The 24,891-nt window shown below is 42.5% G+C and overlaps 1 protein-coding gene across 1 annotated transcript in view; it reads left to right on the top strand.

The window, feature by feature from the left end:
- DDX46 (DEAD-box helicase 46) overlaps positions 1-24,891 on the top strand; it is a 152,665-nt gene that overhangs the window by 23,866 nt on the left and 103,908 nt on the right. The window contains exons 4-7 of the mRNA XM_075856327.1: positions 12,750-12,846; positions 13,072-13,237; positions 13,328-13,476; positions 14,098-14,211. Of these exons, the coding sequence (XP_075712442.1) occupies positions 12,750-12,846; positions 13,072-13,237; positions 13,328-13,476; positions 14,098-14,211 (526 nt within the window). The remainder of the gene's footprint in view (positions 1-12,749; positions 12,847-13,071; positions 13,238-13,327; positions 13,477-14,097; positions 14,212-24,891) is intronic.

Here is a 24,891-nt window from a genome sequence, read left to right as displayed (position 1 = left end):
AGGCTTACATACAGTGGTAATCACACAAACAAACACAGACATAACTTACCTGCTCCCTTCGCTCCGTCCGCTCTCTCCGCTCCTAGTACTTGCTTCTAATCACATGTCCGGAAGTAGTCCTCTTACTGTCCGGCCGCGGCTTCTGGTCCACATGAAAATGGTGCCGGATGTCGCTGGGCCGAAGACCTTCCTTTTGGACTGTGTGGGAGCGGCGCATGCGCCGTTCCCACACAGGGCGTACACCATAGTGAATGGAACGGCTCCCGTTCGCATTCTCTATGGGGATGTATGTGCCGTATTCCATCTCTGTATGTGTCGTTAATCGACACATACAGAGATGAAAAAAAAAAATGGCAGCCCCCATAGTGAAGTAAAAGTTAAAAAAAATAAAGTAAAACGCAAACACACAAATCATTTTTTCACGACACCCGTCCTTTAACACGTACCTGTAGTGTGCTGAGCGTTCGCCTGCTCTGGGGCACTCTGTGTGACCGTAGACCACTAATAATGGCTTTCTGCGGCTACTCCCTGTGATAACATCTGATTGCTGTGGTTATCAGATGACCTTCTTGCTTTTGAGATAGTGATATCTAGGGAACAAACCCCTGCTAAGATTATTCTTAAAACGTAAAACCGTTATAAAACTATATACCACCAGATCGTTCTAACACAGAAATACTTTGAAGGTTTACATTTGGTCTGTTGTCCCAAGCACATACTGCAATGTGCTCTGGGCAGGGCCAGCATATTCCATCTAGGTCCCCTATGTTCAGGTTATTTTCCAAAAAAATTTTTTAGGGTTTGATAGCTTTAAAGTCTGCGAAAACGCTCTTGGAAGAATTGGCGATCGTGCACGTTTTCCCCATGTAAAAGATGCTGTGTTGAAATGGTGCAAAAGAGCAGATTTAAAGCGACTCTTTCACCAGTTAAGTGCCCTAACTCCTACTTAATCTGATAGGCGCTGTAATGTAGATAAGTGGTTTTTATTTTGAAAAACGATGGTTTTTGAGCAGGTCATGAACAATTTTAGATTTATGCTAATTGGTTCTTAATGACCAACTGTGTTTTTTAACTTTTTACCAAGTGGGCGTTTTAAAGAGAAGTGTAACGCTGACCAATACGCGTCATACACTTCTCTTCATTCCAGCCCAGCTTGTTTCACAGCACAGCGTGATCTCGTGAGATCACGCTGTGACGGGACTTCCTATTACAGGTCCTTCACCGCAGCAATGGAAGAGTCAGACATCGCCTCCAACCGTGCCAGGAAGTTTATCCGAATCTGCAGTGGATGGAGGTGGTCTGTTCAGTCTTCCATGGCTCCGATGAAGAACCTGTCGGAGGAAGTCCCGTAACAGCGTGATCTCGCTAGATCACGTGTGTGCAGTGAAACCAGCTGGGCATGAATGAAGAGACATGTATGACGCTGATTGGTCAGCGTCATACGCTTCTCTTCACAACGCCCACTTGGTAAAAAGTTAAACGCCCAGTTAGTCATTAAGAACTAATTAGCATAAATCGAAAATTGTTCATAACTTGCTTAAAATGATAGTTTTTCAAAATAGCAGCCACTTACCTACATTACAGCGCCTATGAGATTAGGTAGGTGTTAGGGCACTCGTAATCCGGTGACAGAGCCTCTTTAACCCTTTCATGCCGACAATCTGTAGAAAACAACGTCCTTTTCGCACATACCCCGTGCTGCAAGGACGTGTATATACAGATCTCTGTTCCAGCCGGCATAGCGCTGTGAAAAGCGCTCGGATGCTGGCTGTGTCAGTGTCCCCGGCTCCCCAGCAACCTGTTCTCTGACAGCCGAACCGATTGGTTCGGCTACAGAGAATATGATCAGTTATTAACTGCTTCCTGACCGCCCTCAGTAAATTCACGTCGGCGCTTGCGGCGCTCTGTGCAGCGCCGACGTGAATTCACAGTGGGTGTTAAAAGCGCGATCCGGGTATCTGAGTAGAGTTGATACACGGATTGCGCTGTTAAGCTCTGCCTCTGGTCCCAGAGACGTGATCGGGACCTGATTGGTTCAGGTCCCGAACATGTGATCGCAGGGAAAGTTTGTTGTAGCAACAAACTGGAAAGTTTGTTGCTACAACAAACTTTCCCGAGGACCGATTGCGGGTGCTGCCGTCGGTTACATGGCAAAACCGGAGGCCGTACAACGGCCTCCGTCAGTCACACTGACAGGAAGCCTATGAGGACCAGCTGGTCCTCATAGGCTTCCATGAATGGCAGTCAACGTCACACTGACAGTTAATAACACGTTACACTACCTAGGTAGTGTAATGTATTATAGCAGCCATCAGTGCTGCAGGTCTTCAAGTAAAACCAGTAAAAAAAAAAAAAGTAGTAGTGTTTTATAAAAGTGTAAAAACAAGTTATAAGTTACAAAAACATAAAATGCTTTTTTTCCTTTTAATAAGTATTATAGGAAAAAAAAACAAACATTGTACACATTTGGTGTCACCGCGTTCGTAACGACCCCAACTATACAACGACATTATTTTTCCCGCCCGGTGAACACCGCAAAAAATTATTTAAAAAACAATACTAGCATCACAATTTTTTTGTTAATTACCCCTCCCAAAATATAGAATAAAAAGTGATCAAAAATTTGCATGTACCCCAAAATAATATCAATAAAAACTGCAACCCGTCCCGCAAAAAACAAGCCCTTACACAGCTTTGACTAAAAAATAAAAAAAAATGGCTCTCCACATATGGTGACACAAAAGATAAATAATGTTGTAGAAAAGTGATTTTATTGCGCAAAGGCCACAAAACATTAAAAAAACTATATACATATGGTATCTGTGTAATCGTACCGACCTGCAGAATAAAGTAAAATGTAATTTATAGCGCACAGTGATTACTGTAAAAAAAAAAAAAAGGACAAACATTGTCAAAATGTTTTTTGTTTTTTTTTCTCTTTGCTTGCCTAAAAAGTGATAAAAAAATCACTTGTACCCTAAAATGGTACCAATGAAAACTGCTGATTGTAACGTAACAAATAAGCCCTCACACGGCTCGGGTGGAGAAAACATAAAAAAAAAAGTTCTGGCGCTCAGAATATAGAGACAGAAATTGTGCAGTGTCCAAAAGCGGATAAGATTGGGCACCATTTATCAGTGCGACACCGGCCACACATCTATGAATTATTTATTTGCCCCATTATTATACGCTCTTATTATGCCTTGATGTACTCCGCACAGATTACATGTAACCCCACATTATATACTGAAATACCAGCAAAACCCCAAACAGAACTATTACCAAGCAAAATTTGTGCTCCAAAAGCCAAATGGCACTCCTTCCCTTCTGAGCTCTGCCGTGGGTCCAAACAGCAGTTTATTACCACATATGGGGTATTGCCGTAATCGTGAGAAATAGCTTTACAAATTTTGGGGTGCTTTTCATTCTTTATTCCTTGTTAAAATTATTTTATATTTTTTTCAGAAAAAAAGTAGGTTTTCATTTTCACAGACATATTCCAATAAATATAGCAAAAGACCTGTTGGGTCAAGATGCTAACTATACCCCTAGATAAATTCGTTGAGGTGTGTAGTTTCCAAAACCACTTTTGGGGAGATTCCACTGTTTTGGCACTACAAGAACTCTTTAAACCTGACATGGTGCCTAAAATATATTCTAAAAAAAGGAGACCCCAAAATCCTCTAGGTGCTCCTTTGCTTCTGAGGTCGGTTCTTCAGTCCATTATCACACTAGAGCCACATGTGGGATATTTCTAAAATCTGCAGAATCCGGACAATAAATACGGAGTTGCATTTCTCTGGTAAAACCTTGTTACAGAAAAAAAATGTATTACAAATTTCGGCAAAAAAAATGCAATTTTTAACTTTCACCTCTACTTTGCTTTAATTCCTGGGAAATGCCTAAGTTCATAAACTTTCTGAATGCTGTTTTGAATAATTTGAGGGGTGTAGCTTTTAAAATGGGATGACTTATGGGATCTATCTAGTACATAAGGCCCTCAAAGCCACTTCAGAACTGAACTGGTCCTTGACAAAATAGCCTTTTGAAATTTTCTTGAAAATGTGAGAAATTGCTGCTCAAGTTCTAAGCCTTGTAATGTCCTAGAAAAAGAAAATAATGTTAAAAAAACAATGCAACTATAAAGTAGAACATATGGGGGATGTTAATTAGCAACAATTTTGTGTGGTATTACTATCTGTTTTACAAGTAGACTACGTTTGCAAAAATTATAATTTTTCTAATTTAAAATTTTCTTAAAATTTTGGGGTTTTTATTGACCAAATTTTTCCACTAACAAAGTACAATATGTCACGAGAAAACAATCGGAATCGCTTGGATAGGCAAAGGCATTCCAGAGTGATTACCACATAAAATGACATATGTCATATTTGAAAAAATGGGGCTGGTCATTGAGGCATCGATGACCCTTGGTCCTTAACCCCTTAACGCTCAGTGACGTACTATTCCGTCATGGAAACCGCCCTGTTCGCGATCCATGACGGAATAGTACGTCCCATTTCGGCCGTCCTCCCGACACATACAGGAGCTGTGACAGCTGCTGTCTCGTACAGCAGCTGCCGCAGCTCCTACAACGGGGACCGATCGTTGTGTCCCCGCTGATTAACCCCTTAAAAGCCGCGTTCAATAGAGATCGCGACTTTTCAGGGGTTAAGCTGCCATCGCCGGCCTGCTACACTATAGTGGCCGGCGATGGTTACTATGGCAACCGGACACCAAACAATGGCGTCCGGCTATGCCATTGACGGAAGCCTAGTGGGTCCGGACAACGTCAGGACCCACTATGCTTGCTGTCAGTGAGTAGCTGACAGTTCTAATACACTGCACTACGCATGTAGTGCAGTGTATTAGAATAGCGATCAGGGCCTCCTGCCCTCAAGTCCCCTAGTGGGACAAAGTAATAAAGTTAAAAAAAAGTAAAAAAAAAAAGATGTGTGAAAATAAAAGTAATAAAAGTAAAAATCCCCCTTTTTCCCTTATCAGTTCTTTATTATTCATAAAAATATATAAACAAACAAATAAACTATACATAATTGGTATCGCCGCGTCCGTAACTGCCTGAACTACAAAATTATTTCGTCATTTATCCCGCACGGTGAATGCCGTAAAAGAAAATCATAATAAACCGTACCACAGTCACAATTGTTTGGTCACTTCACCTCCCAAAAAATTTAATAAAAAGAGATCAAAAAGTCGCATGTACCGAAAAATGGTAAAGATCGAAACTACAGTTCGTTACGCAAAAAATAAGTCCTCGCACGGCTTTATTGATGGAAAAATAAAAAAGTTCTGGCTCTTTTACAAAACTTATTTTACTGTGCAAACGCCATAAGACATTAAAAAAAACTATAAACATATGGTATCACCGTAATCGTATCGCCCCGCAGAATAAAGTGAATGTCATTTATAGCGCACGGTGAACACTGTAAAAAAAATTGAATAAAATAAACAATAGTAGAATTGCTGTTTTTTAGTCACCACGCCACTTAAAAATAGAATAAAAACGGATCAAAAACCTGCATGCACCCCAAGAAAACTACAATGGATTCCTCAAGGTGTCTAGTTTCCAAAATGGGGTCACTGTTGGGAGGTTTCCACAGTTTTGGCACCACAAGACCTCTTCAAACCGGACATGGTGCCTAATAAAAAGGAGGTCTAATAATCCGCTAGGGGCTCCTTTGCTTCGGAGGCCGGTGCTTCAGTCCATTACCGCACTAGGGCCACATGTGGGATATTTCTCAAAACTGCAGAATCTGGGCAATACGTATTGAGTTGCGTTTCTCTGGTAAAATCTTTTGTGTTATAAAAAAAATTGTATAAAAAAGATTTTCTGACAAAAAAAAATGTAAATTTCACCTCTACCTTGCTCTAAATTCCTGTGAAACACCGAAAGGGTTCATAAACTTTCTAAATGCTGTTGTGAATACTTTGAGGGGTCTAGTTTCTAAAATGAGATGTTTCATCAGGGTTTCTAATATATGGGCCCCTCAAAGCAACTTCAGAACTGAACTGGAACCTAAAAATAAATAAATGAGGCAATACTTTGCTTCTTACATTATACTGATAATGAGCCGTGCCCACCCCGAGATGACCCCAGTTTTGACCGTTTGTATAAACGGAGACCCCTATCAGACCGTTTCAGTGCCCGGTTTTCCCAAGCATACACCCCCTGGAATTGTATTTCAATTGATGAGTCCTTGCTACATTTTAAAGGGAGGCTTCAATTCCGCCAGTACCTGCCGAGTAAGAGGGCAAGGTATGGCGTGAAGTTTTATGAGCTGTGCGAGAGTGCATCAGGGAATACCTACAATTGTAGGATGTATGAAGGGAAGGACACCAGTATTCAGCCCCCAGAATGCCACATGTAGGGTATTGCCGTACCTGGGAGAACCCACATTAGTTTATGGGGTGTATATCTCCGGTGGAACATGCTGGGCACACTATATCGGACACTGAAATGGCATAGATATATAGAAAATTGCAAATCTGACACTGCACCATCTGCTGCGCATTATCTTTTACACAATACCTGTGGGGTCAAAATGCTCACTACACCTCTAGATGAATGTCTTAAGGGGTGTAGTTTTTAAAATGGGCTCACTTCTCGGGGGTTTCAACTGTACCGGTACCTCATGGGCTTCTGCATACATGACATAGCACCAGAAAAGCTCCAGTAGGCCAAATGGTGGTGTTTTCCTTCTGAGCCCTCCCATGCGCCCAAACGCCAGTTTATCACCACAAATGGGGTATTGCTGTACTCAGGAGAAATTGGGCAATAAAATGGGGTATTTTGTTCCCTGTGAAATAAGAAATTTTGATCAAAAATGACATCTTATTGGAAAACATTTCATTTTTTAAATTTCACAGCCCAATTCAAATACGTGCTGTGAAAAAACTGTGCAGTCAAAATGGTAACAACAACCATACATGAATTCCTTGAGGGGTTTCCAAAATAGGGTCACTTTTGGGGGATTCCTACTGTTTTGGCACCTCAACACCTCTTAAAACCTGGCCCGCTTTATTTTCTAATAAAAAAGAGGCCTCAAAATGCACTAGGTGCTTCTTTGCTTCTAGGGCTTGTGTTTTAGTCCACGAGCGCACTAGAGCCACATGTGGGACATTTCTAAAAACTGCAGAATCTGGGCAATACATGTTTAGTAGTGTTTCTCTGGTAAAACCTTCTGTTACAGAAAAAAAATTGAATAAAATTGAAATTCAGCAAGAAAAATTAAATTTTCAAATTAAACCTCCACTTTGCTTTAATTCCTGTGAAATTCCTAAAGGGTTAAACTTTCTAAATGCTGTTTTGAATACTTTGAGGGGTCTAGTTTTTAAAATGTGCTGTTTTATGGGGATTTCTAATACATAAACCCCTCAAAGCCACTTCAGAACCGAACAGGTACCTTAACCCCTTCCCGCTCCTTGACGTACTATTACGTCATGGCAGCTGTATCGTTCGCGCTCCATGCCGTAATAGTACGTCACGGGAGTAACGGCCGTTTCGGCCGTCCTCCCGACACATACAGGAGCTGTGACGCTGCTGTCTTGTTCAGCAGCTGTCACAGCTCCTACAGCGGGGACCGATCGCTGTGTCCCCGCTGATTAACCCCTTAAAAGCCGCGTTCTATAGAGATCGCGGCTTTTTCTGGGTTAAGCTGCCATCGCCGGCCTGCTACGCGATAGCGGCCGGCGATGGTGACTATGGCAACCGGACACCAAACAATGGCGTCCGGCTATGCCATAGACGGAAGCCTAGTGGGTCCTGACAACGTCAGGACCCACTATGCTTGCTGTCAGTGAGTAGCTGACAGTTCTAATACACTGCATGTAGTGCAGTGTATTAGAATAGCGATCAGGGCCTCCTGCCCTCAAGTCCCCTAGTGGGACAAAGTAATAAAGTAAAAAAAAAGTTAAAAAAAGATGTGTAAAAATAAAAGATTTAAAAGTAATAAAAGTAAAAATCCCCCCTTTTCCCTTATCAGTCCTTTATTATTAATAAAAATATATAAACAAATAAACTATACATAATTGGTATCGCCGCGTCCGTAACGGCCTGAACTACAAAATTATTTCATTATTTATCCCGCACGATGAACGCCGTAAAATAATAATAAACCGTACCACAATCACAATTCTTTGGTCACTTCACCTCCCAAAAAATGGAATAAAGAGATCAAAAAGTCGCATGTACCTAAAAATGGTACTGATCGAAACTACAGTTCGTTATGCAAAAAATAAGTCCTCGCACGGCTTTATTGATTGAAAAATAAAAACGTTATGGCTCTTAGAATAAGGTAACACAAAAAGTGAATGATTGTTTACAAAACGTATTTTATTGTGCAAACGCCATAAGACATAAAAAAAAACTATAAACATCTGGTATCGCCGTAATCGTATCGCCCCGCAGAATGAAGTGAATGTCATTTATAGCGCACGGTGAACGCTTTAAAAAAAAAAGAATAAAAAAACAATAGTAGAATTGCTGTTAGTCACCGCGCCACCTAAAAATAGAATAAAAACTGATCAAAAAGCCGCATGCACCCCAAGAAAACTACAATGGATTCCTCAAGGTGTCTAGTTTCCAAATTGGGGTCACTTTTGGGGGGTTCCCAATGTTTTGGCACCACAAGACCTCTTCAAACCGGACATGGTGCCTAATAAAAAAAGAGGCCTCAAAATCCACTAGGTGCTCCTTCGCTTCGGAGGCCGGTGCTTCAGTCCATTACTGCACTAGGGCCACATGTGGGATATTTCTCTAAACTGCAGAATCTGGGCAATACGTATTAAGTTGCGTTTCACTGATAAATCCTTTTGTGTTATAAAAAAAATGGTATAAAGAGGATTTTCTGACCAAAAAAAAATGTAAATTTCACCTCTACTTTGCTCTCAATTTCTGTGAAACACCGAAAGGGTTCATAAACTTTCTAAATGCTGTTGTGAATACTTTGAGGGGTCTAGTTTCTAAAATGGAATATTTGATAGGGTTTCTAATATATGGGCCCCTCAAAGCAACTTCAGAACTGAACTGGAACCTAAAAAAATAAATAAATGAGGCAATACTTCATTTCTTACATTATACTGATAATGAGCCGTGCCCACCCCGAGATGACCCCAGTTTTGACGGTTTATATAAATGGAGACCCCTATTAGACCGTTTCAGTGCTCGGTTTTCCCAAGCATACACCCCGAGAAGTGTATTTCTATTGATGAGTCCCTGGTACATTTCCGCGAGTACCTGCCGGGTAAGAGGTCAAGGTATGGCGTGAAGATGTATAAGCTGCGAGAGTGCATCCGGGTATACCTACAGGTTTAGGATATATGAAGGAAAGGCCACCCCCAAACCAGACTGCATCCTGGACTACAATAGGTACATGGGAGGGATGGACTTGTAAGATCAAATCCTGAAGCCCTACAGCGCCATGCGGTGTGGTATAAGAAGCTGGCCGTGCACATCATACAGATGGCTTTGTACAATGCGTACGTGCTACGTCGATGTGTAGGCCAGACGGGAACTTTCCTGGAATTTCAAGAGGTGATTATCAAGAACCTAATCTTTAGGGACCAAGAAGGGGGGGCACCCAGTACTTCTGGAAGCGGGGCCACACGCATCGTACCAGGGCGGCAACACTTTCCAGGGGAAGTTCCCCAAACTGGCAAGAATGGAAAAAGTCAAAAGAGGTGCAAAGTCTGCTATAAGAGGGCGATAAGGGATGACACAATATATCAATGTGACACGTGTCCCGAATAACCAGAGCTCTGTATGAAAGTGTTTTAAAATTTATCATACATCCCTTGGTTTATAATTTACCCCAATTTTACTTACACTGATGCCCTCCGCACAGCTTATCCCCCCTCGTCTTTCCCCTCTGAGCCCTGCTGTGTGCCCAGGCAGCTGATAACAGCCACATGTAGGGTATTGCCATACCCGGGAGAACCCACATTACAGTTTATGGGGTGTAGGTCTCCAGTCAAAATGCTCACTACACCTCTAGATGAATGCCTTAAGGGTGTAGTTTTTAAAACGGGGTCACTTCTTGCGGGTTTCGACTGTACTCGTACCTCAGGTGCTTCTGCATACATGACTTCACACTAGAAAATCCCCAGTAGGCCAAATGGTGGTCCTTTCCTTCTGAGCCCTCCCATGGGCCCAAACGGCAGCTTATCACAACAAATGGGGTATTGCGGCCCTCAGAACAAATTGCGCAACAGAATGGGGTATTTTGTTTCTTGTGAAAATAAGAATTTTTGAGCTAAAATGACATATTATTGGAAAAAATATATATTTATTTAATTCCCAGCCCAATTCAAATAAGTTCTGTGAAGAAACTATGGGGTCTAAATGGTCACATTACCCATAAATGAATTCCTTGAGGGGTGTAGTTTCCAAAATGGGGTCATTTGTGATTGGTTTCTATTGCTTTGATAGCTCTGGGGCTTTGCAAATGCGACATGGCACCCGAAAACCAATCCAGCAAAATCTAGACTCCAAAGAACACACAGCGCTCCTTTCCTTCTGAGCCCTCCCATGGGCCCAAATGGCAGTTTATCACCACAAATGGGGTATTGCCGCACTAAGGACAAATTGGGCAACCAAATGGGGTATTTTGTTCCCTGTGAAAATAAGAAATTTTGATCACAAATGACATTTTATTGGAAAAAATGAAATTTTTTTCATTTTACATCCCAATTCAAATACGTGCTGTGAAAAAACTGTGCGGTCAAAATGGTAACAACAACCATAAATGAATTCCTTGAGGGGTGTAGTTTCCAAAATGGGGTCACTATTGGGGGACTCCTACTGTTTTGGCACCTCAACACCTCATCAAACCTGGCATGCTGCCCAAAATATATTCTAATAAAAAAGTAGCTACATCGACTTACCTGCAAACGCCGATGCTGCTGCAGAATCATCTGTAGCCTCTGGTGCCGACACGATGCAGGACCTGTGAGTGACGTCACAGATCTGCACTGCCAGAAGCTGGGCGTTGTGAAGAGAAGTGGATGACACTTCTATACACAACGCCCAGCTAGTAAAAGTAGTAAACACGCCCCGATGTACGCACATAATACACGCCCAGTTGTACTTTTACTTTTCAACACGCCCAGTTGTACTTTTGCAAGCCTCATTTGCATAAATACGAAAATGGTCATAACTTGGCCAAAAATGCTCGTTTTTTAAAAATAAAAACGTTACTGTAATCTACATTGCAGCGCCTATCTGCTGCAATAGCAGATAGGGGTTGCAAAATCTGGTGACAGAGCCTCTTTAAATAAAAGGCATTTGACATTTTCTTAAAAATATGAGAAATTGCTGTTTATGTTCTAAGCCTTGTAACGTCCAAGAAAAATAAAATAATGTTCAAAAAACGATGCCAATCTAAAGTAGACATATGGGAAATGTGAACTAGTAACTATTTTGGGTGGTATAACCGTCTGTTTTACAAGCAGATGCATTTAAATTCAGAAAAATGCTATTTCTTCAAAATTTTCTCTAAATTTTGCAATTTTTCACAAATATACACTGAATATATCAACCAAATTTTACCACGAACATGAAGCCCAATGTCTCACGAGAAAACAGTCTCCGAACCGCTTGGATAGGTTTAAGCATTCCGTCGTTATTACCACATAAAGTGAAATATGTCAGATTTGCAAAATGGGCTCTGAGCCTTAAAGGGAATGTGTCGCTAGAACATTTTTTATTTTATTTTTTAGTTAAACAGTTAGTGTATAGGTGATTAAACATTGTTCTAATTTTTTACATTTTTTCACGAGTCAGGAAATATTATGAATTAGATTCTAATTTATAACATTTCCCAGCGCTGGTCACTAGATGGAGCATTTCCCAAAATTGCAGCATTGCATGTGGTAAAGCAACCACATTGCTTTATGCTGCAAAATTTGAGAAAACTCACTCGCTCTAGTGAGCTCACAGAATCCCCCCTCCCTTATCCTGGCTAGTGCCAGGAGAAACGAGGGGATTGAACGGTCAAACCTCCTACAGTGTGTCGCCATTTTTTGAGCTAACACACAGTGTAGTAGGTTTACATACAGTGGTAATCACACACTAAAACACGTACATACACACAAATAACTTACCTGCTCCTGCCGCCGTCGGTCCGTCCGCTCCGTCTGCTACCTCCGATCCAAGTGCACAAGTCCGGAAGCTGCGACCGGAAGTAGTCCTCTTACTGTCTGGCCGCGACTTCCGGTCCACAAGAAAATGACGTCGCACAGTTCAATTTGGACTGTGTGGGAGTGGCGCATGCGTCGTTCCCACACAGACGGCGTACAGCATAGTGGATGGAACGGGCCCCGTTCGCATTCACTATGGGACTGTATGTGCCGTATTCCATGTCCGTATGTGTCGTTAATCGACACATACAGAGATGGAAAAAAAAATGGCAGCCCCCATGGACAAGAAAGTGAAAAAAATGAAAAAAAGTAAAACACAAACACACAAATAAATAAAAAGTGTTTTAATAAAACACAAAGAAAATTGATGTAAAAAATTTTCTTTTCGTGACACTGGTCCTTTAAGGCCAAAACATGGCTGCGTCCTTAAGGGGTTAAAGGGTTAAATAGGTTCTTTCTACAGGAGCGGCTGTGATCTTTTCTATTACAGCTGCATTCACCTCACTGAAATAAATAAACTTTAGTTCACTATTTATTGAATTTTTATACATGTATACGGTCTACATGTTTTTTTTTGTTGTTTTTTTTTTCAGGTCAAAATCGAAAGAAAAAACTGACCTTTCGGAGGCAACCAAGGAAAAAAAAAAGGATGATAAAGATGAAGATAAAGACAAGGAAAAGGATGTCAGTGTGAGTATATGTAATGGATTTGCTATTATGATTAGAATAGTAAACTTAGGTAAGTGTAAAAAAATGTTTTCATATATTACACTTTTTAATAGAGTGGAGGCAAATGTATACTGGTCAAACGTAAGCGAAAAGGACACGTGTTTCTGCCAATATGGACACTTGATCTTCAAGGGAAAAAAATGCATTAAGCCTTCTAATGAAGTCCTTCTCTTTTTAAACATTCAGAATTTTGACCAGAATAAGCTTGAAGAGGAAATGAGGAAACGTAAGGAAAGAGTTGAAAAATGGCGAGAAGAGCAACGTAAGAGAGTTGTAGAGAGTATTGGAGAATTGAGAAAAGAAGCAGAAGAAATGCGACAAGGGAAGAAATGGAGTTTAGAAGATGATGATGGTGGGTCCTTTTTGTTTCTTTATATTCAATATTTTGAGCTGTTTGTTTTTTAGAATATTTTTTTTACATCTTTTTGTCTCAATATTCCAGATGATGAAGATGAACCAACTGAAGGAGAAAAGGAAGCCGAGGAGGAGGAGGAGGATGAAGAGTTAGATCCTCTTGATGCCTACATGGAAGAGGTCAAGGAAGAAGTAAAGAAGTTTAACATGGGCAGTATGAAAGGTGGAAATGAAAAGGTGGGCACTGATTGATTTGATTGTTTAACATAAGCAAAAATATTATTATGCTTTACATTTGTCTTATGATGGATTGTGTGTTTTTATAAATGATCTATTGAGGTACAGATAAAAAACACTCCAGACTTTTTTTGATTCTAGCTTTAACATGCCAATACAAAACTGCAGGAAAGAGCAGAAATGTCTTATCTAAGAGAGTTGAGCTATTTGAAGTGAAGTGACTTTAGATCATTTCTGATAATGAAATTCCGCATTTTAACTGATTACTCTAGTATAGCAGGGATCCTGCATTCTATGAATTAGGGTACACTGCCTGACGTGGGCCGTGTAAACTAGCGCTCGTTTGCTTCTTTCACAAGGAGCTAGTATGGGGATGAGCACTCGTTGCTCCGATCGCATCACTGCTCACTGCAATCATACAATACGAAAATTACTTTGTTTTGTGCTCTCTGCTTGTGCGGGGCAGAAATGGGAAATGTTATTTCCATACTTTATAACCTTGTGTTTATAATAATTTTCTGTTCTTAGATTTCAACTTTCTCCTAGTTGAAGTTACTTTCATATTCAGGGCTTGATATTAAACTAATAGTTTATTTAACTTTTTTTTTTTTTCCATCACAGAAAACTGGAGCGACAGTAACAAAGGTAGTTACTGTGGTAACAACTAAAAAGTTTGCTTCAGAGACCACAAAGAAAAAAGGAGAACTTATGGAGAATGATCAAGATGCTATGGAGGTAATGTTTATTTGCTCCTTTTACTGTGAACGTAGAATTCCAGGCATGCTTATCAAAGCAGTCAAAACATGTGCATTTAGACATATACTAATTTTTAATTTTAGCCATGTCCTCATTAATTTATAATTTAATGCATTTGGCACTATTCTGAGACGTTGGAGTCTGCTCATGCTCTTGTCTGCAGGTACTTTTTCAGCCAGTGGGGGAGGGTCAGCCTTTTTATCTGCCTGTTTATAACACTGTACAAGCTGTAATGTAAGCATGAACTGGATATGTCCACCCACACTAACCTCCCTCTTGGGGTGTGTATTTATTAATTATTTTTTTTTCCCGTAATGAGCACCGATTAGCGCTTGTTAACAGGCCCTTTTACGTTGGCGTATTCTTTACTGTGTGGGAAGAAATTATCATTAACCCCTACCCAACAGGTTAGATGGGGGAATATGAGTCAGGCTGAGCCTGCTAAATAGAACGATTTGTCGGCTATATGTGTTACAGCAAACACTTCGGTGTAACGAGCGGGATCCTACTAGTTTAACCCCTTACATGCCATGGTCCAGATCGACCGCAGCATCTAAGCTGTTAGAATGAGGAGGGCCGGCACTCTGACTTGCCATCGCTCACCCCCAGCGATACAATCACGGAGTGCCACTGGTAGTCATGGCAACCTGAGGGACTAATGAAAGCCCTCATGTGTGCTATTCTTGTGCACCTATTAAACTATGTATTAAACTGGCGATATCTCCGGTTGTCACAGCTAGAACTGCGAACCTGGTGTCTTATGACTGATTAGAATCTCCTATGTTCTAGGTGGTCCACAGCCTGAGATATGGCTGTTTGAAGTTATCCCCCTTCCCTCTAGAATGTCTCATTGTGTGTGTGTGAAGCGGCTTCATGCTGATAGAAGAGCGGCAGAGGCTGTGAGGTAGCTCCACCTCAGGAGAATCGCTGCTGGTACCTCCCAGTTGTCCAATAAAGGCTCATTTACATATTTAGAAAAAATGCTTATAACTTGGTAAACAATAAATGTTTTGGGACACCATTTTCACTAGCATTATCAGTGAGACCGCGCCTATTAGATTAGCTAGGTGAAAGGGCATTACCAAACTAGTGACAGAACCCCTTTAAGCCCTGCCGGAGTTAGGGGCCTTTCACATATGTCCGGCATCCGCTTCAGTTTACCTCCGGCATGTTTAAGAAAAGCCGGAGGCAAACTGATGCTAGAACGAATCCCATAGCTTTCTATGGGATCTGTTCTGGCACAGGGGACATGTGGCGCCGGACCTCCCTGGGAGCCGGATCCAAAAAACTTTGCCTGCAGCGTTTCTGGGTCCGGCTCCTAGGATGGTCCGGCGCCGTATCCTATCTTAGTATGTTGTAGCCGTATGAACGCCGGGTGCTGCCGCGTGCACCTTCCGGCAGCATCCGGTGGGAAGGTGGATGTGAGCTGGGAGCGGAATCCCCAGTCATAGCATTGCTGGGGATTCCGCTCCAAGCGGAGCCCCTGACTACCTTCCAACTGTCCCGGTATCTCCCGCTGTCAACAGTTAAACTAATACTAAAGCAGAATTAGTTCACAGCTGAGGTGCAGAGGTAGCTCCTCCGTTAGCCGAGGATTCCCAGGGCACAGCTCTACTTTAAAGGAACAGTGTCATGGCAAATATTTTTTTTTATATGTTAAAGATGTTAGTGCTTTAATAAAAACGTTTTTATTCATTTGTGTGTTTGTGTTTTACTTTTTCTTATTTTTACACTTTTTCTTCCCTATGGGGGCTGCCATTTTTTGTTCCATTTCTGTGTGTGTCGATTAACGACACATACAGACATGGAATACGGCAGCCACAGTCCCATAGGGACTGCGAACGGCTCCCGTCCCATTGACTGCAGTGTACGGCGTCTGTGTGGGAACTGCGCATGCGCTGCTCCCACACAGTCCTATTCGAAATTGGCGCCGTCCGGCGCCGTTTTCCTGTGGACCGGAAGTCGCGGCCGGACTGTAATATTACTACTTCCGGTCGCGGCTTCCGGACTTGTGCACATGGAACAGCGGCAGCAAAGGGAGCGGACGGGCCGGAGGGAGCCGCGGCGGCAGGAGCAGGTAAGACATTTCAATGTATGTTAGTGTTTGTGTGTGTTTACTACTGTATGTAAACCTACTACACTGTGGGTTACCTCAAAAAATGGCGACACACAGTGTAGGAGGTTAAACCTTTCAAACCCTTCGTTTATCCCGGCACTAGCCAGGATAAAGGAGGGGGGGGATGCTGAGAGCTCACTAGAGCGAGGGCTTTTAACCCAATGTTGCAATGCTGCAATTTTGGGAACTAGCTCCATCTAGTGACCAAAAATGGGTAGTATTATAAATTAGAATTAATTTATAATATTTCCTGACTATTTCCTGACTCGTGAAAAAAATAAAAAAAATTTGAACCATGTTTAATCACCCACACACTAAATGTTTAATTTTTTAAAAAAAAACATGTTTTTCTGGCAACACCATGCCTTTAAGTGCTGGGCTCGGAAGCCCTTGACATCACTGTCCATATATGGACATTGAAGTCAGGGGCTCCTCCTGGAGTGAATCCCCGGCCACTGAGTCGCCAATGCTGTGGCCGGGGATTCCTCTGCTAGGGAGCTTTAGTGGCGCTATCTACAGTACAGGGGAAGGGGGGTGCTATAAACAGTGGGGTTGGAGCTATCTACAGGGGGGGGGGCACTGTCTACATACGGTACTGTGGCTTTATCTACGGGGGATGTGTGGCACTATACAGGGGAAGGGGGTAGCGCTATATACGTAGTACGGGGGGGCGCTATCTACACATGAAATTAATCTATTTTAAAAAATGTGTCAAAGGGAAAACTGACACGAATGGATACAAAACAGATGCAAAACGGCTGTCAAAAACGGACCTAGATGGCCGTTTTTAATGGCATACACCTGACCCTTGTGTGAATAGAAACCGCAATCCCTGTGTGGTGTGGGTAGGAGATGCGGGTGGTATTGGGTAGCTGTAAAGGCGCCAAAAACTAGCTACTCCCTGAAGTTAGGGCTTGTGTTTGCCGTTTTTGCAGGCTCACAAGGCTGCGTCGAAGATCTGATCTGAGTGGACAGCAGCTGCCTTCTGGGCTCTCTTGGCGCCGGTCTTGGTGCTGCACTGAATATAACACACGTGACCTTACAATGTGTATGTCGGTCTTCAGTGTACCGCTGAGGCCAGAGCAGAGGAAAGCCCTGACATGGTACACAAGTATTTAATCGATCATGTATCCAATCTATCAAAAGCTATGCAACACTGATAAAATTGTCATATTTTCAGACCCAAGACTACCTTTTTGGTGGACCATTGTGGTAAAAACGGATGGTAAACGATGACAACTGATGGTTTTGTAGTAAAAATCGTGAAAAAGACTGATGGCAACTGATACGTTTTTGCATCAGTTTTTATATCCGTTGTAATCACTTGAGACAAGAAAACTGATGCTGATACAACTGATATATGTGAACGCACCCTTAGTCAGAAACCATTATCTAATGTTAAATACTTTTTTGTAAAAAAAGACAAAAGTATTGTAGGTATGATACCTTTTATTGGCTAACCAGAAAAAATATGTATGCAAGCTTTCAGAGCACACTACTTCAGGCAAATTTACAAAGAATGACTTTGAAAAAAGCACAATGTTCAAGAAGTTACACACAGACCATTTGTACATGAGATGATACATCATTAAGATAAGCCAGACCATTTTCCCCAAAAATATAAAAAAAAAATTAACATAACTGGTATCGGCGCGACGTTAGATGCCCAAAATATAACACTATAACATTATTTAACCCCTTAAAGACATGGACTAGTTTGCACGTTCAGGAGGCAGCCCCATTTTTCATATCTGATGTGTCACTTAATGTGGTAATAACTTTGGAATGCTTTTACCTATCCAAGGGATTCTGTGATTGTCTTCTCGTGACACATTATACTTTAAGTTAGTGGTAAAATTTGGTCGCTGCATTCAGTATTTTATAGTGAAAAACACAAATTTAGACAATTGCAAAAATTAGCATTTTTCTAAATTTAAAGAGGCTCTGTCACCACATTATAAGTGCCCTATCTTGTACATAATGTGATCTGCGCTGTAATGTAGATTACAGCAGTGTTTTTTTTATTTAGAAAAACGATCATTTTTGACAGTAATGACCTATATTAGCTTTATGCTAATGAGTTTCTTAATGGACGACTGGGCGTGTTTTCGTTTTTGGCCAAGTGGGCGTTGTACAGAGGAGTGTATGACGCTGACTAATCAGCGTCCTACACTTCTCCCCATTAATTTACACAGCACATAGCGATATATAACTAATAGGCTATCGTACGTGGCAGACTAGGCCATTATTAGGGCTCCGGTTGCCATAGCAACAATGGCCATCTTCATGATCACATCGTGTCAATGCCCGTCGCTACAAACCACTTAAGATGCCGCATGCGGCCGGATGCCTTTTAGGCCACGCCTCTGGGCAGGATCTAGCAGGCTTTCATACTTTGCATACAGGAAGCCATTGTTAGGCCTCTGGTCTGCTTGGAGCAGTCATTGGAACCCTGCGATTTCATTGCGGGGTCCTGATCTGCTTGTAAACACCATAAATGCAGCTCTCGCTTTTGAGCGCTGCATCGAAGGGGTTAATTGACCGGATTGGAGGCTAGCTCCAGTCCTGTCCTTGAAGCAGTGATAGTTAATGCTTTTTATTTAGAAAAACTATCTATTTGAAACTACTTTATGAGTGATTTTTAGCTTTATGCTAATGAGTTTCTTAATGCCCAAGTGGGCGTGTTTTTACTTTAGACCAAGTGGGCGTTGTACAGAGGAGTGTGACGCTGACCAATCAGCGTCATACACTTCTCTACATTCATTTACCCTGCACTAGCGATCTCTTGTGCCTCTGTCTGCAGCCTTCTCTCCATTCTCAGACTTTTCGGTCCTTTCCTAGCTCCTCCTCCCTGAGGTAGTTTTTTTTTTCCTGGAGTTCAGTCAAGAGGACTGCTTGACCCACCGAGCCCAGACCTGCCTAGCAACCACACCCCAAGGCGCACAAGTCCTCCTCTGCCAAGACCTCTTCAACATGAAGGTGTTTTGTTTTTTTTTTTTTTTGTTTTTTCCTACTCTTTTCGGCTGTTTAGTGGGGGGATGACTGTTTTCTTTCAGATGAGACAGCTGGCTCACGTGGATGATGCCTGTGTTCAAAAGGTGCTGTCGACGGGTTACAAGATAAGGGTTCTCTGCTCCTCCCTTGGGAAGTTTCTCTCATTTCCGTCGCAAGGTCTGACCAGCGCTTCCTTTTCTTTCTCGTCCTTTCTAAGTTGTCGCTCTCCCTTTTGGGCTTGCCACCTCTCCACGCTTATTCACCAAGGTCCTGACGACTGGTGCTTCTCTGTGCCAGGGTAGTTTCTCTGATGCCTTACCTGAATTACTGCTTGGTGAAGTCCCCCCTCCAGACAGGACAATCATACTTCTCCATATTACTATGGATATGTTGGAGAGGTTCGGCTGTATCATAAACAATGGGAAGTTTTCCAGAGCGTGTATTTTTTGGGGATAAATTTCAACACAAGAACTGCAAGGGTCCACCTCTTAGAGTGCCCTTTTCCCTGGAGCACCACATTTTCCATCTGCTTCTGCATGCGAGTTCTGGGAAGAATGGTGTCTGAGGCAGTCCCAAATGCACAATTCCACTCCAGGACGCTTTAGGGAGCGTTGGGAAGTCTGACTTCTCTAGACCAGTTGAACCTCCTTCCCTCAAAGATTCGCCAGGAGTAATGCTGGTGTGAGACCTCACCAGCCATCGTGCTGGGAACGGTACCCCCCCCCTCCAGTGGCTTATCGCAACAGTTGTCACTCTATCCGTGTGGGATTCTGTTTTGTTGTCTTCATATGCTTCAGGGCACCTGATCGATGGAGTCATTGCCCTCCGTTCCAGTAGATTGATCTGTAACAATCTTCCTGGCTCTCTCCATTGGTCGCCTCGTCAGGATCCAGACCGACATCTTTGTCAGTCACCAATCTAAACCACCAGGGTGGCACCAGGAGTTGATTGCCCATAGGAGAATCCAAGAGTACCCCCACATAGCCAGTCATGTACCAGCATTGTCAGCAGTCCACATACCGGGAACTATGTGGCCATAGTCGGGAGACGATGGACACAGGGGAGTGGTCGCTCCATCCAGAGGTGTTCCATCACCTTTGTGAGAAGTGGGGCACACCAGACGTGGATCTTTTCATGTGAACTCTCAGCCACAAGGATGCAACAGACGTGACCAGGGTGAGAGATCCCAGGGCCATCGCGGACTATGTTCTGGACGCTCCTTTGGACAGGGTTTCCCTCATGTCTGTTCCCTTCTCATCTGCTCTTGCCTAAAGTGCTCAAGAGGGAAGGAATTCCTGCAATCCTGGTGGTGCCGGATTGGCCTGGTATGTTGTGCTAGTTTACCTGCTCGTGGACACACTTTAGCCTCTTCTACGTCAACTGGACCTCCATTCCCAAGGTCTGCTATTCCACCCCACTTTAAAGATTCGTGTAACGACATTGCTGTTGAAACAGAGATTCTAAGGGGCCCAAGGCCAGTCATTCAGATGTTGTAGGCCAGGAAGCCTTCATCAACCAAAGTGTACCACCGTACAGCATGATTTCCATCATGTAGTATGTCCTACACCTCGAATCCTGGCTGTGCTGTTTTCCCTGATAATATAAATCAAACAATTGGATCTTTTTATTTTTTATTAAACTCTTTATTTAAAGTCTGGTGCAATAACAAAAACACTCAGAAACTGACTCCAGAATACGTAGCACAGTGACAAGAATAGTCTTAGGCCTCATGCACACTTCCAACACCGATTTCACGGATCAGTGTGTCCGTGATTGGAACCGTGTGCTTCTCGTATGTACTCCATTTACACTTCCGTGTTTCAGTTTCCGAGAGGAAACTGAAACCCGTTCACACTATGTACACGATATTGTGAGTTCCGCACATCCTATTCCCTGTCCAGCGGTACTCACTGTCCAGGGTGCTGAAAGAGTTACTTCCAATCAGTGCAGCCCTTTAACTCTTTCAGCACCCTGGACAGAGACTACCGCTGGACAGTGAATACCATGCGCGGCACTCACAAAATAAATTAATGGTTAATTTTTTTTTTTAAACGCAACAAAAAAAGTTACTACTTATCCAGAACTCCCTGCTTGCGTGCTTCTTCAAGTCCAACCTCCTGAGATGACGTTTCAGACCATGTGACTGCTGCAGCCAATCACAGGCTTTAGCGGTCAAATGGACTGCCGCGAGTTCAGACTATGTCAGAAGAGGGACACGTCACCAAGAAAACGCCCGGGTACGTATGAACTTATTTTTCTTAAAGAGACTCTGTCACCAGATTTTGCAACCCCTATCTGCTATTGCAGCAGATAGGCGCTGCAATGTAGATTACAGTAACGTTTTTATTTTTAGAAAACGAGCATTTTTGGCCAAGTTATGACCATTTTTGTAGTTATGCAAATGAGGCTTGCAAAAGTTCAAGTGGGTGTGTTTAAAAGTAAAAGTCCAAGTGGGCGTGTATTATGTGCGTACATCGGGGCGTTTTTAATACTTTTATTAGCTGGGCGTTCTGACGAGAAGTATCATCCACTTCTCTTCAGAACGCCCAGCTTCTGGCAGATCACGCTGTGACGTCACTCACAGGTCCTGCATTGTCAGACGAGCGAGGACACATCGGCACCAGAGGCTACAGTTGATGCTGCAGCAGCATCAGTGTTTGCAGGTAAGTAGCTACATCGAATTTTCGGGGATTCCGCTCCTGGACAGAGCGCTTGATGTCTGTCCATATCTGGGCAGTGACATCAGGGGAAACTCCTGAAGCGGAATCCCCGAACACATGGGGATTCCCCTTCAGGAGTTGCCGCTGATGTCACTGTCCGGATCTGCCCGGCCCGGCACGGATACCAAACTTAATGCAAACCGGCCGGGCAAAATGGCCGATTTTACCGGCCGACACTCGGGCTCGGGAACGACCCGGTCGTGTGAATCCCGCCTAAGTTGGCCTGCTAAATAATATAAACCAAAAATCTGTCTCTGCCGCTCCTGCCAGTATCTTGGGTCTTTGGAGTGTGGATAACTTAAGTTTGGGTCTAGAACTACCCCATATAAATGGCGATCATAAGGAGTTAAGTGATTTAAAAAAGGATTTAGGTATAACAGGACTAGATTGAAGCGCATATAGGAATTTGGGTAACTAGATCATTTTAATGAGGTTTATGAGGCTGGACACAAAGAGGTAATTTACTCCGTATAGCAAATTTAGAGCTGGTGTAACTTAATAAGGGCGAGACATTGTGGGAGAGATCCATACCCGAAACCTTCGTTATAAAAAAAATGCCAAGGAATTTAAAGTTATTCACTAGAGGTAATGGGGATATTTCAGACAAGCCAGGAGAATACCCATGTAACAAATACATTAGGGAGGATTTCCCCCGATTAACAGAGGTTTGAATATCTCCCAAAATGATCAATTATAGTACGTACATAGTTAGTACGGTTGAAAAAAAAGACACGTCCATCAAGTTCAACCAAGGGAAGGGAAAAATTTCTACACATAGGAGCTAATATTTTTTTGTTCTAGGAAAATATCTAAGCCTTTATTAAAGCCGTCTGTCCCTGCTGTGACCAGCTCCTGCGGTAGACTATTCCATAGATTCACAGTGAAGAAGGCTTGTCGCCTCTGAAGATTAAACCTTTTTTCCTCCAGACGGAGAAAACAATGTTCAATCTGCATGTAGTAACATAAGCAAGAGTATCTTGGACATTATCCATGAATATCACTGTCATCCGCATAAAGACCAATGGTGTCTGTCTGGTTTGTGATGGTAATCCCTGCAATAAGTGGAGAGGATCGTGTTCTCATGGCTAATGCCTCAATTGCTATGCTGAACAAGGCAGGTGACAGAGGGCAGCCTTGACTCGTACCTCTTTGGAGTTAGATAAAGGGGGATAGAATATTATTTACCAATACGTTCGCTCGGGGTGAGGCGTATATTGTTCTAATCAATTCGCAAAAATTGGAGCCAAAACCAAACTTCTGCAGACCTGTAAATAGGAAGGGCCATTTAATTGAATCGAATGCCTTTGTCGCATCCAAAGAGGCTGTTGCCCAATTATTATCCTGCAAAGTACTTTATTGAACTATGGCCTAAACTATTCTAATGCTGTATGGATGTGCTTTTGCCCGGCATGAATCCCGTCCGATCAGGGTGTATCAGATCGAGAATAACACTATTTTAGTCTTTTGGCAAGGATTTTAGTTAAAATCTTGTAATCCACATGTACTAAAGATATGGGACTGTATGAGCCACAGGCCAAAGGGTCTTTGCCCGGCTGAAGCAATACAACTATTGTGGCATCATAAAACGTGGACGGTGAAGTTCCAGAGGCAGCGGCAGACAACAGGACCGTATGTAAATAAGGGGACAGATGGTCATTATACTTATATATTTCTAAGGGAAGTCCATCTGGGCCAGGAGCCTTCCCCTTGGCCATAACCTTAATGGCCAGATTGATCCCCTCCAGAGTAATATCCGCATCCAAAAAAGTTTGCTAAGAATCTGAGCTGCGGAAAAGTCAAATTGGATAGATATTCCTCTATCTAAATCTGATACCTCAATAGTAGTTTCATATAAAGAATTATAATCCACTTCCGTAAGTAAATCATCCGAGGGGGCAGTAAGCTTCAAGACTGCGTTTGGGGCGGAGTGTTGCTTAACCATAAATCCTAACAATTTACTGGATTGATTACCAAGCTCAAAATAGGATTTGGAGAAAAAGAATTTGCGTTCAGATTTAACATGTTGGTGTTGGGCATATAGTCTTTGAATACCTAACCAGTCTGACCTGCGAGCGTCATTGGGTCCCGAGCTACACAATTGTTCAGCAGTTTTCAACTGAGATGCCAACAACCCCTAATCTTGGGCAGAAGTACCTTTTTAATATATGATATGGTTGAAGACAAACAGCCACGAAAGTATGCTTTCAGGGTACAAAAGGGAAGCATCCGTCTGAGGGTCATGAGTGGATGTAAAACAGTCCGATAGGATCCAAGATCAGTTAGAGGGGCCAATGAGTGACGAACAAAATGGGTGTACTTTTCATGAGGGTCTACTGCCAGTAAAGTGAGCATGGAGAGAAAGGATAACCAGATTATGATTAGATATCCCCCTATGACCATGCTTTATTCAGTCTAGCCGTATTGCAAGATCATGCGATCCAAAAATATAATCTATACATGACAATGTGCGTCTTGAGGAATGTCCTGTATATTCTAATGCTGATATACAGAAAAAAATTGGAGTCTCCAAGGCGCTGCTGCACGGGAAAGCAATAAGCAAACGATGTATCAAGTAAAGGTGATTTAATGAAAACAGGGCTACGCGTTTCAATGCCGCACCGGCATCTTCATCAGGCCATAAAAGAAATAAAACATCTGCACAGTTTAAATACACACTGACCAATTAAAAAACCCGCCAATATGACTGGGGTCAAAGTTCTCAGATGACGTCATGAATGAAAAGAGCTGTAACAGTTCACACGAGGCAATAGATAGTAAAACAGCAGTCAGGACCATGGACAGCGGTAGTGTCAAAAATACGCAACTGTA

Source organism: Rhinoderma darwinii, chromosome 3 (assembly GCF_050947455.1).
Source record: "Rhinoderma darwinii isolate aRhiDar2 chromosome 3, aRhiDar2.hap1, whole genome shotgun sequence".
In the NCBI taxonomy this organism is placed as follows: Eukaryota; Metazoa; Chordata; class Amphibia; order Anura; family Rhinodermatidae; genus Rhinoderma; species Rhinoderma darwinii.
The sequence above is the reverse complement of the archived record's forward strand: the minus strand, read 5'-3'. Positions and strand labels throughout refer to the sequence as shown.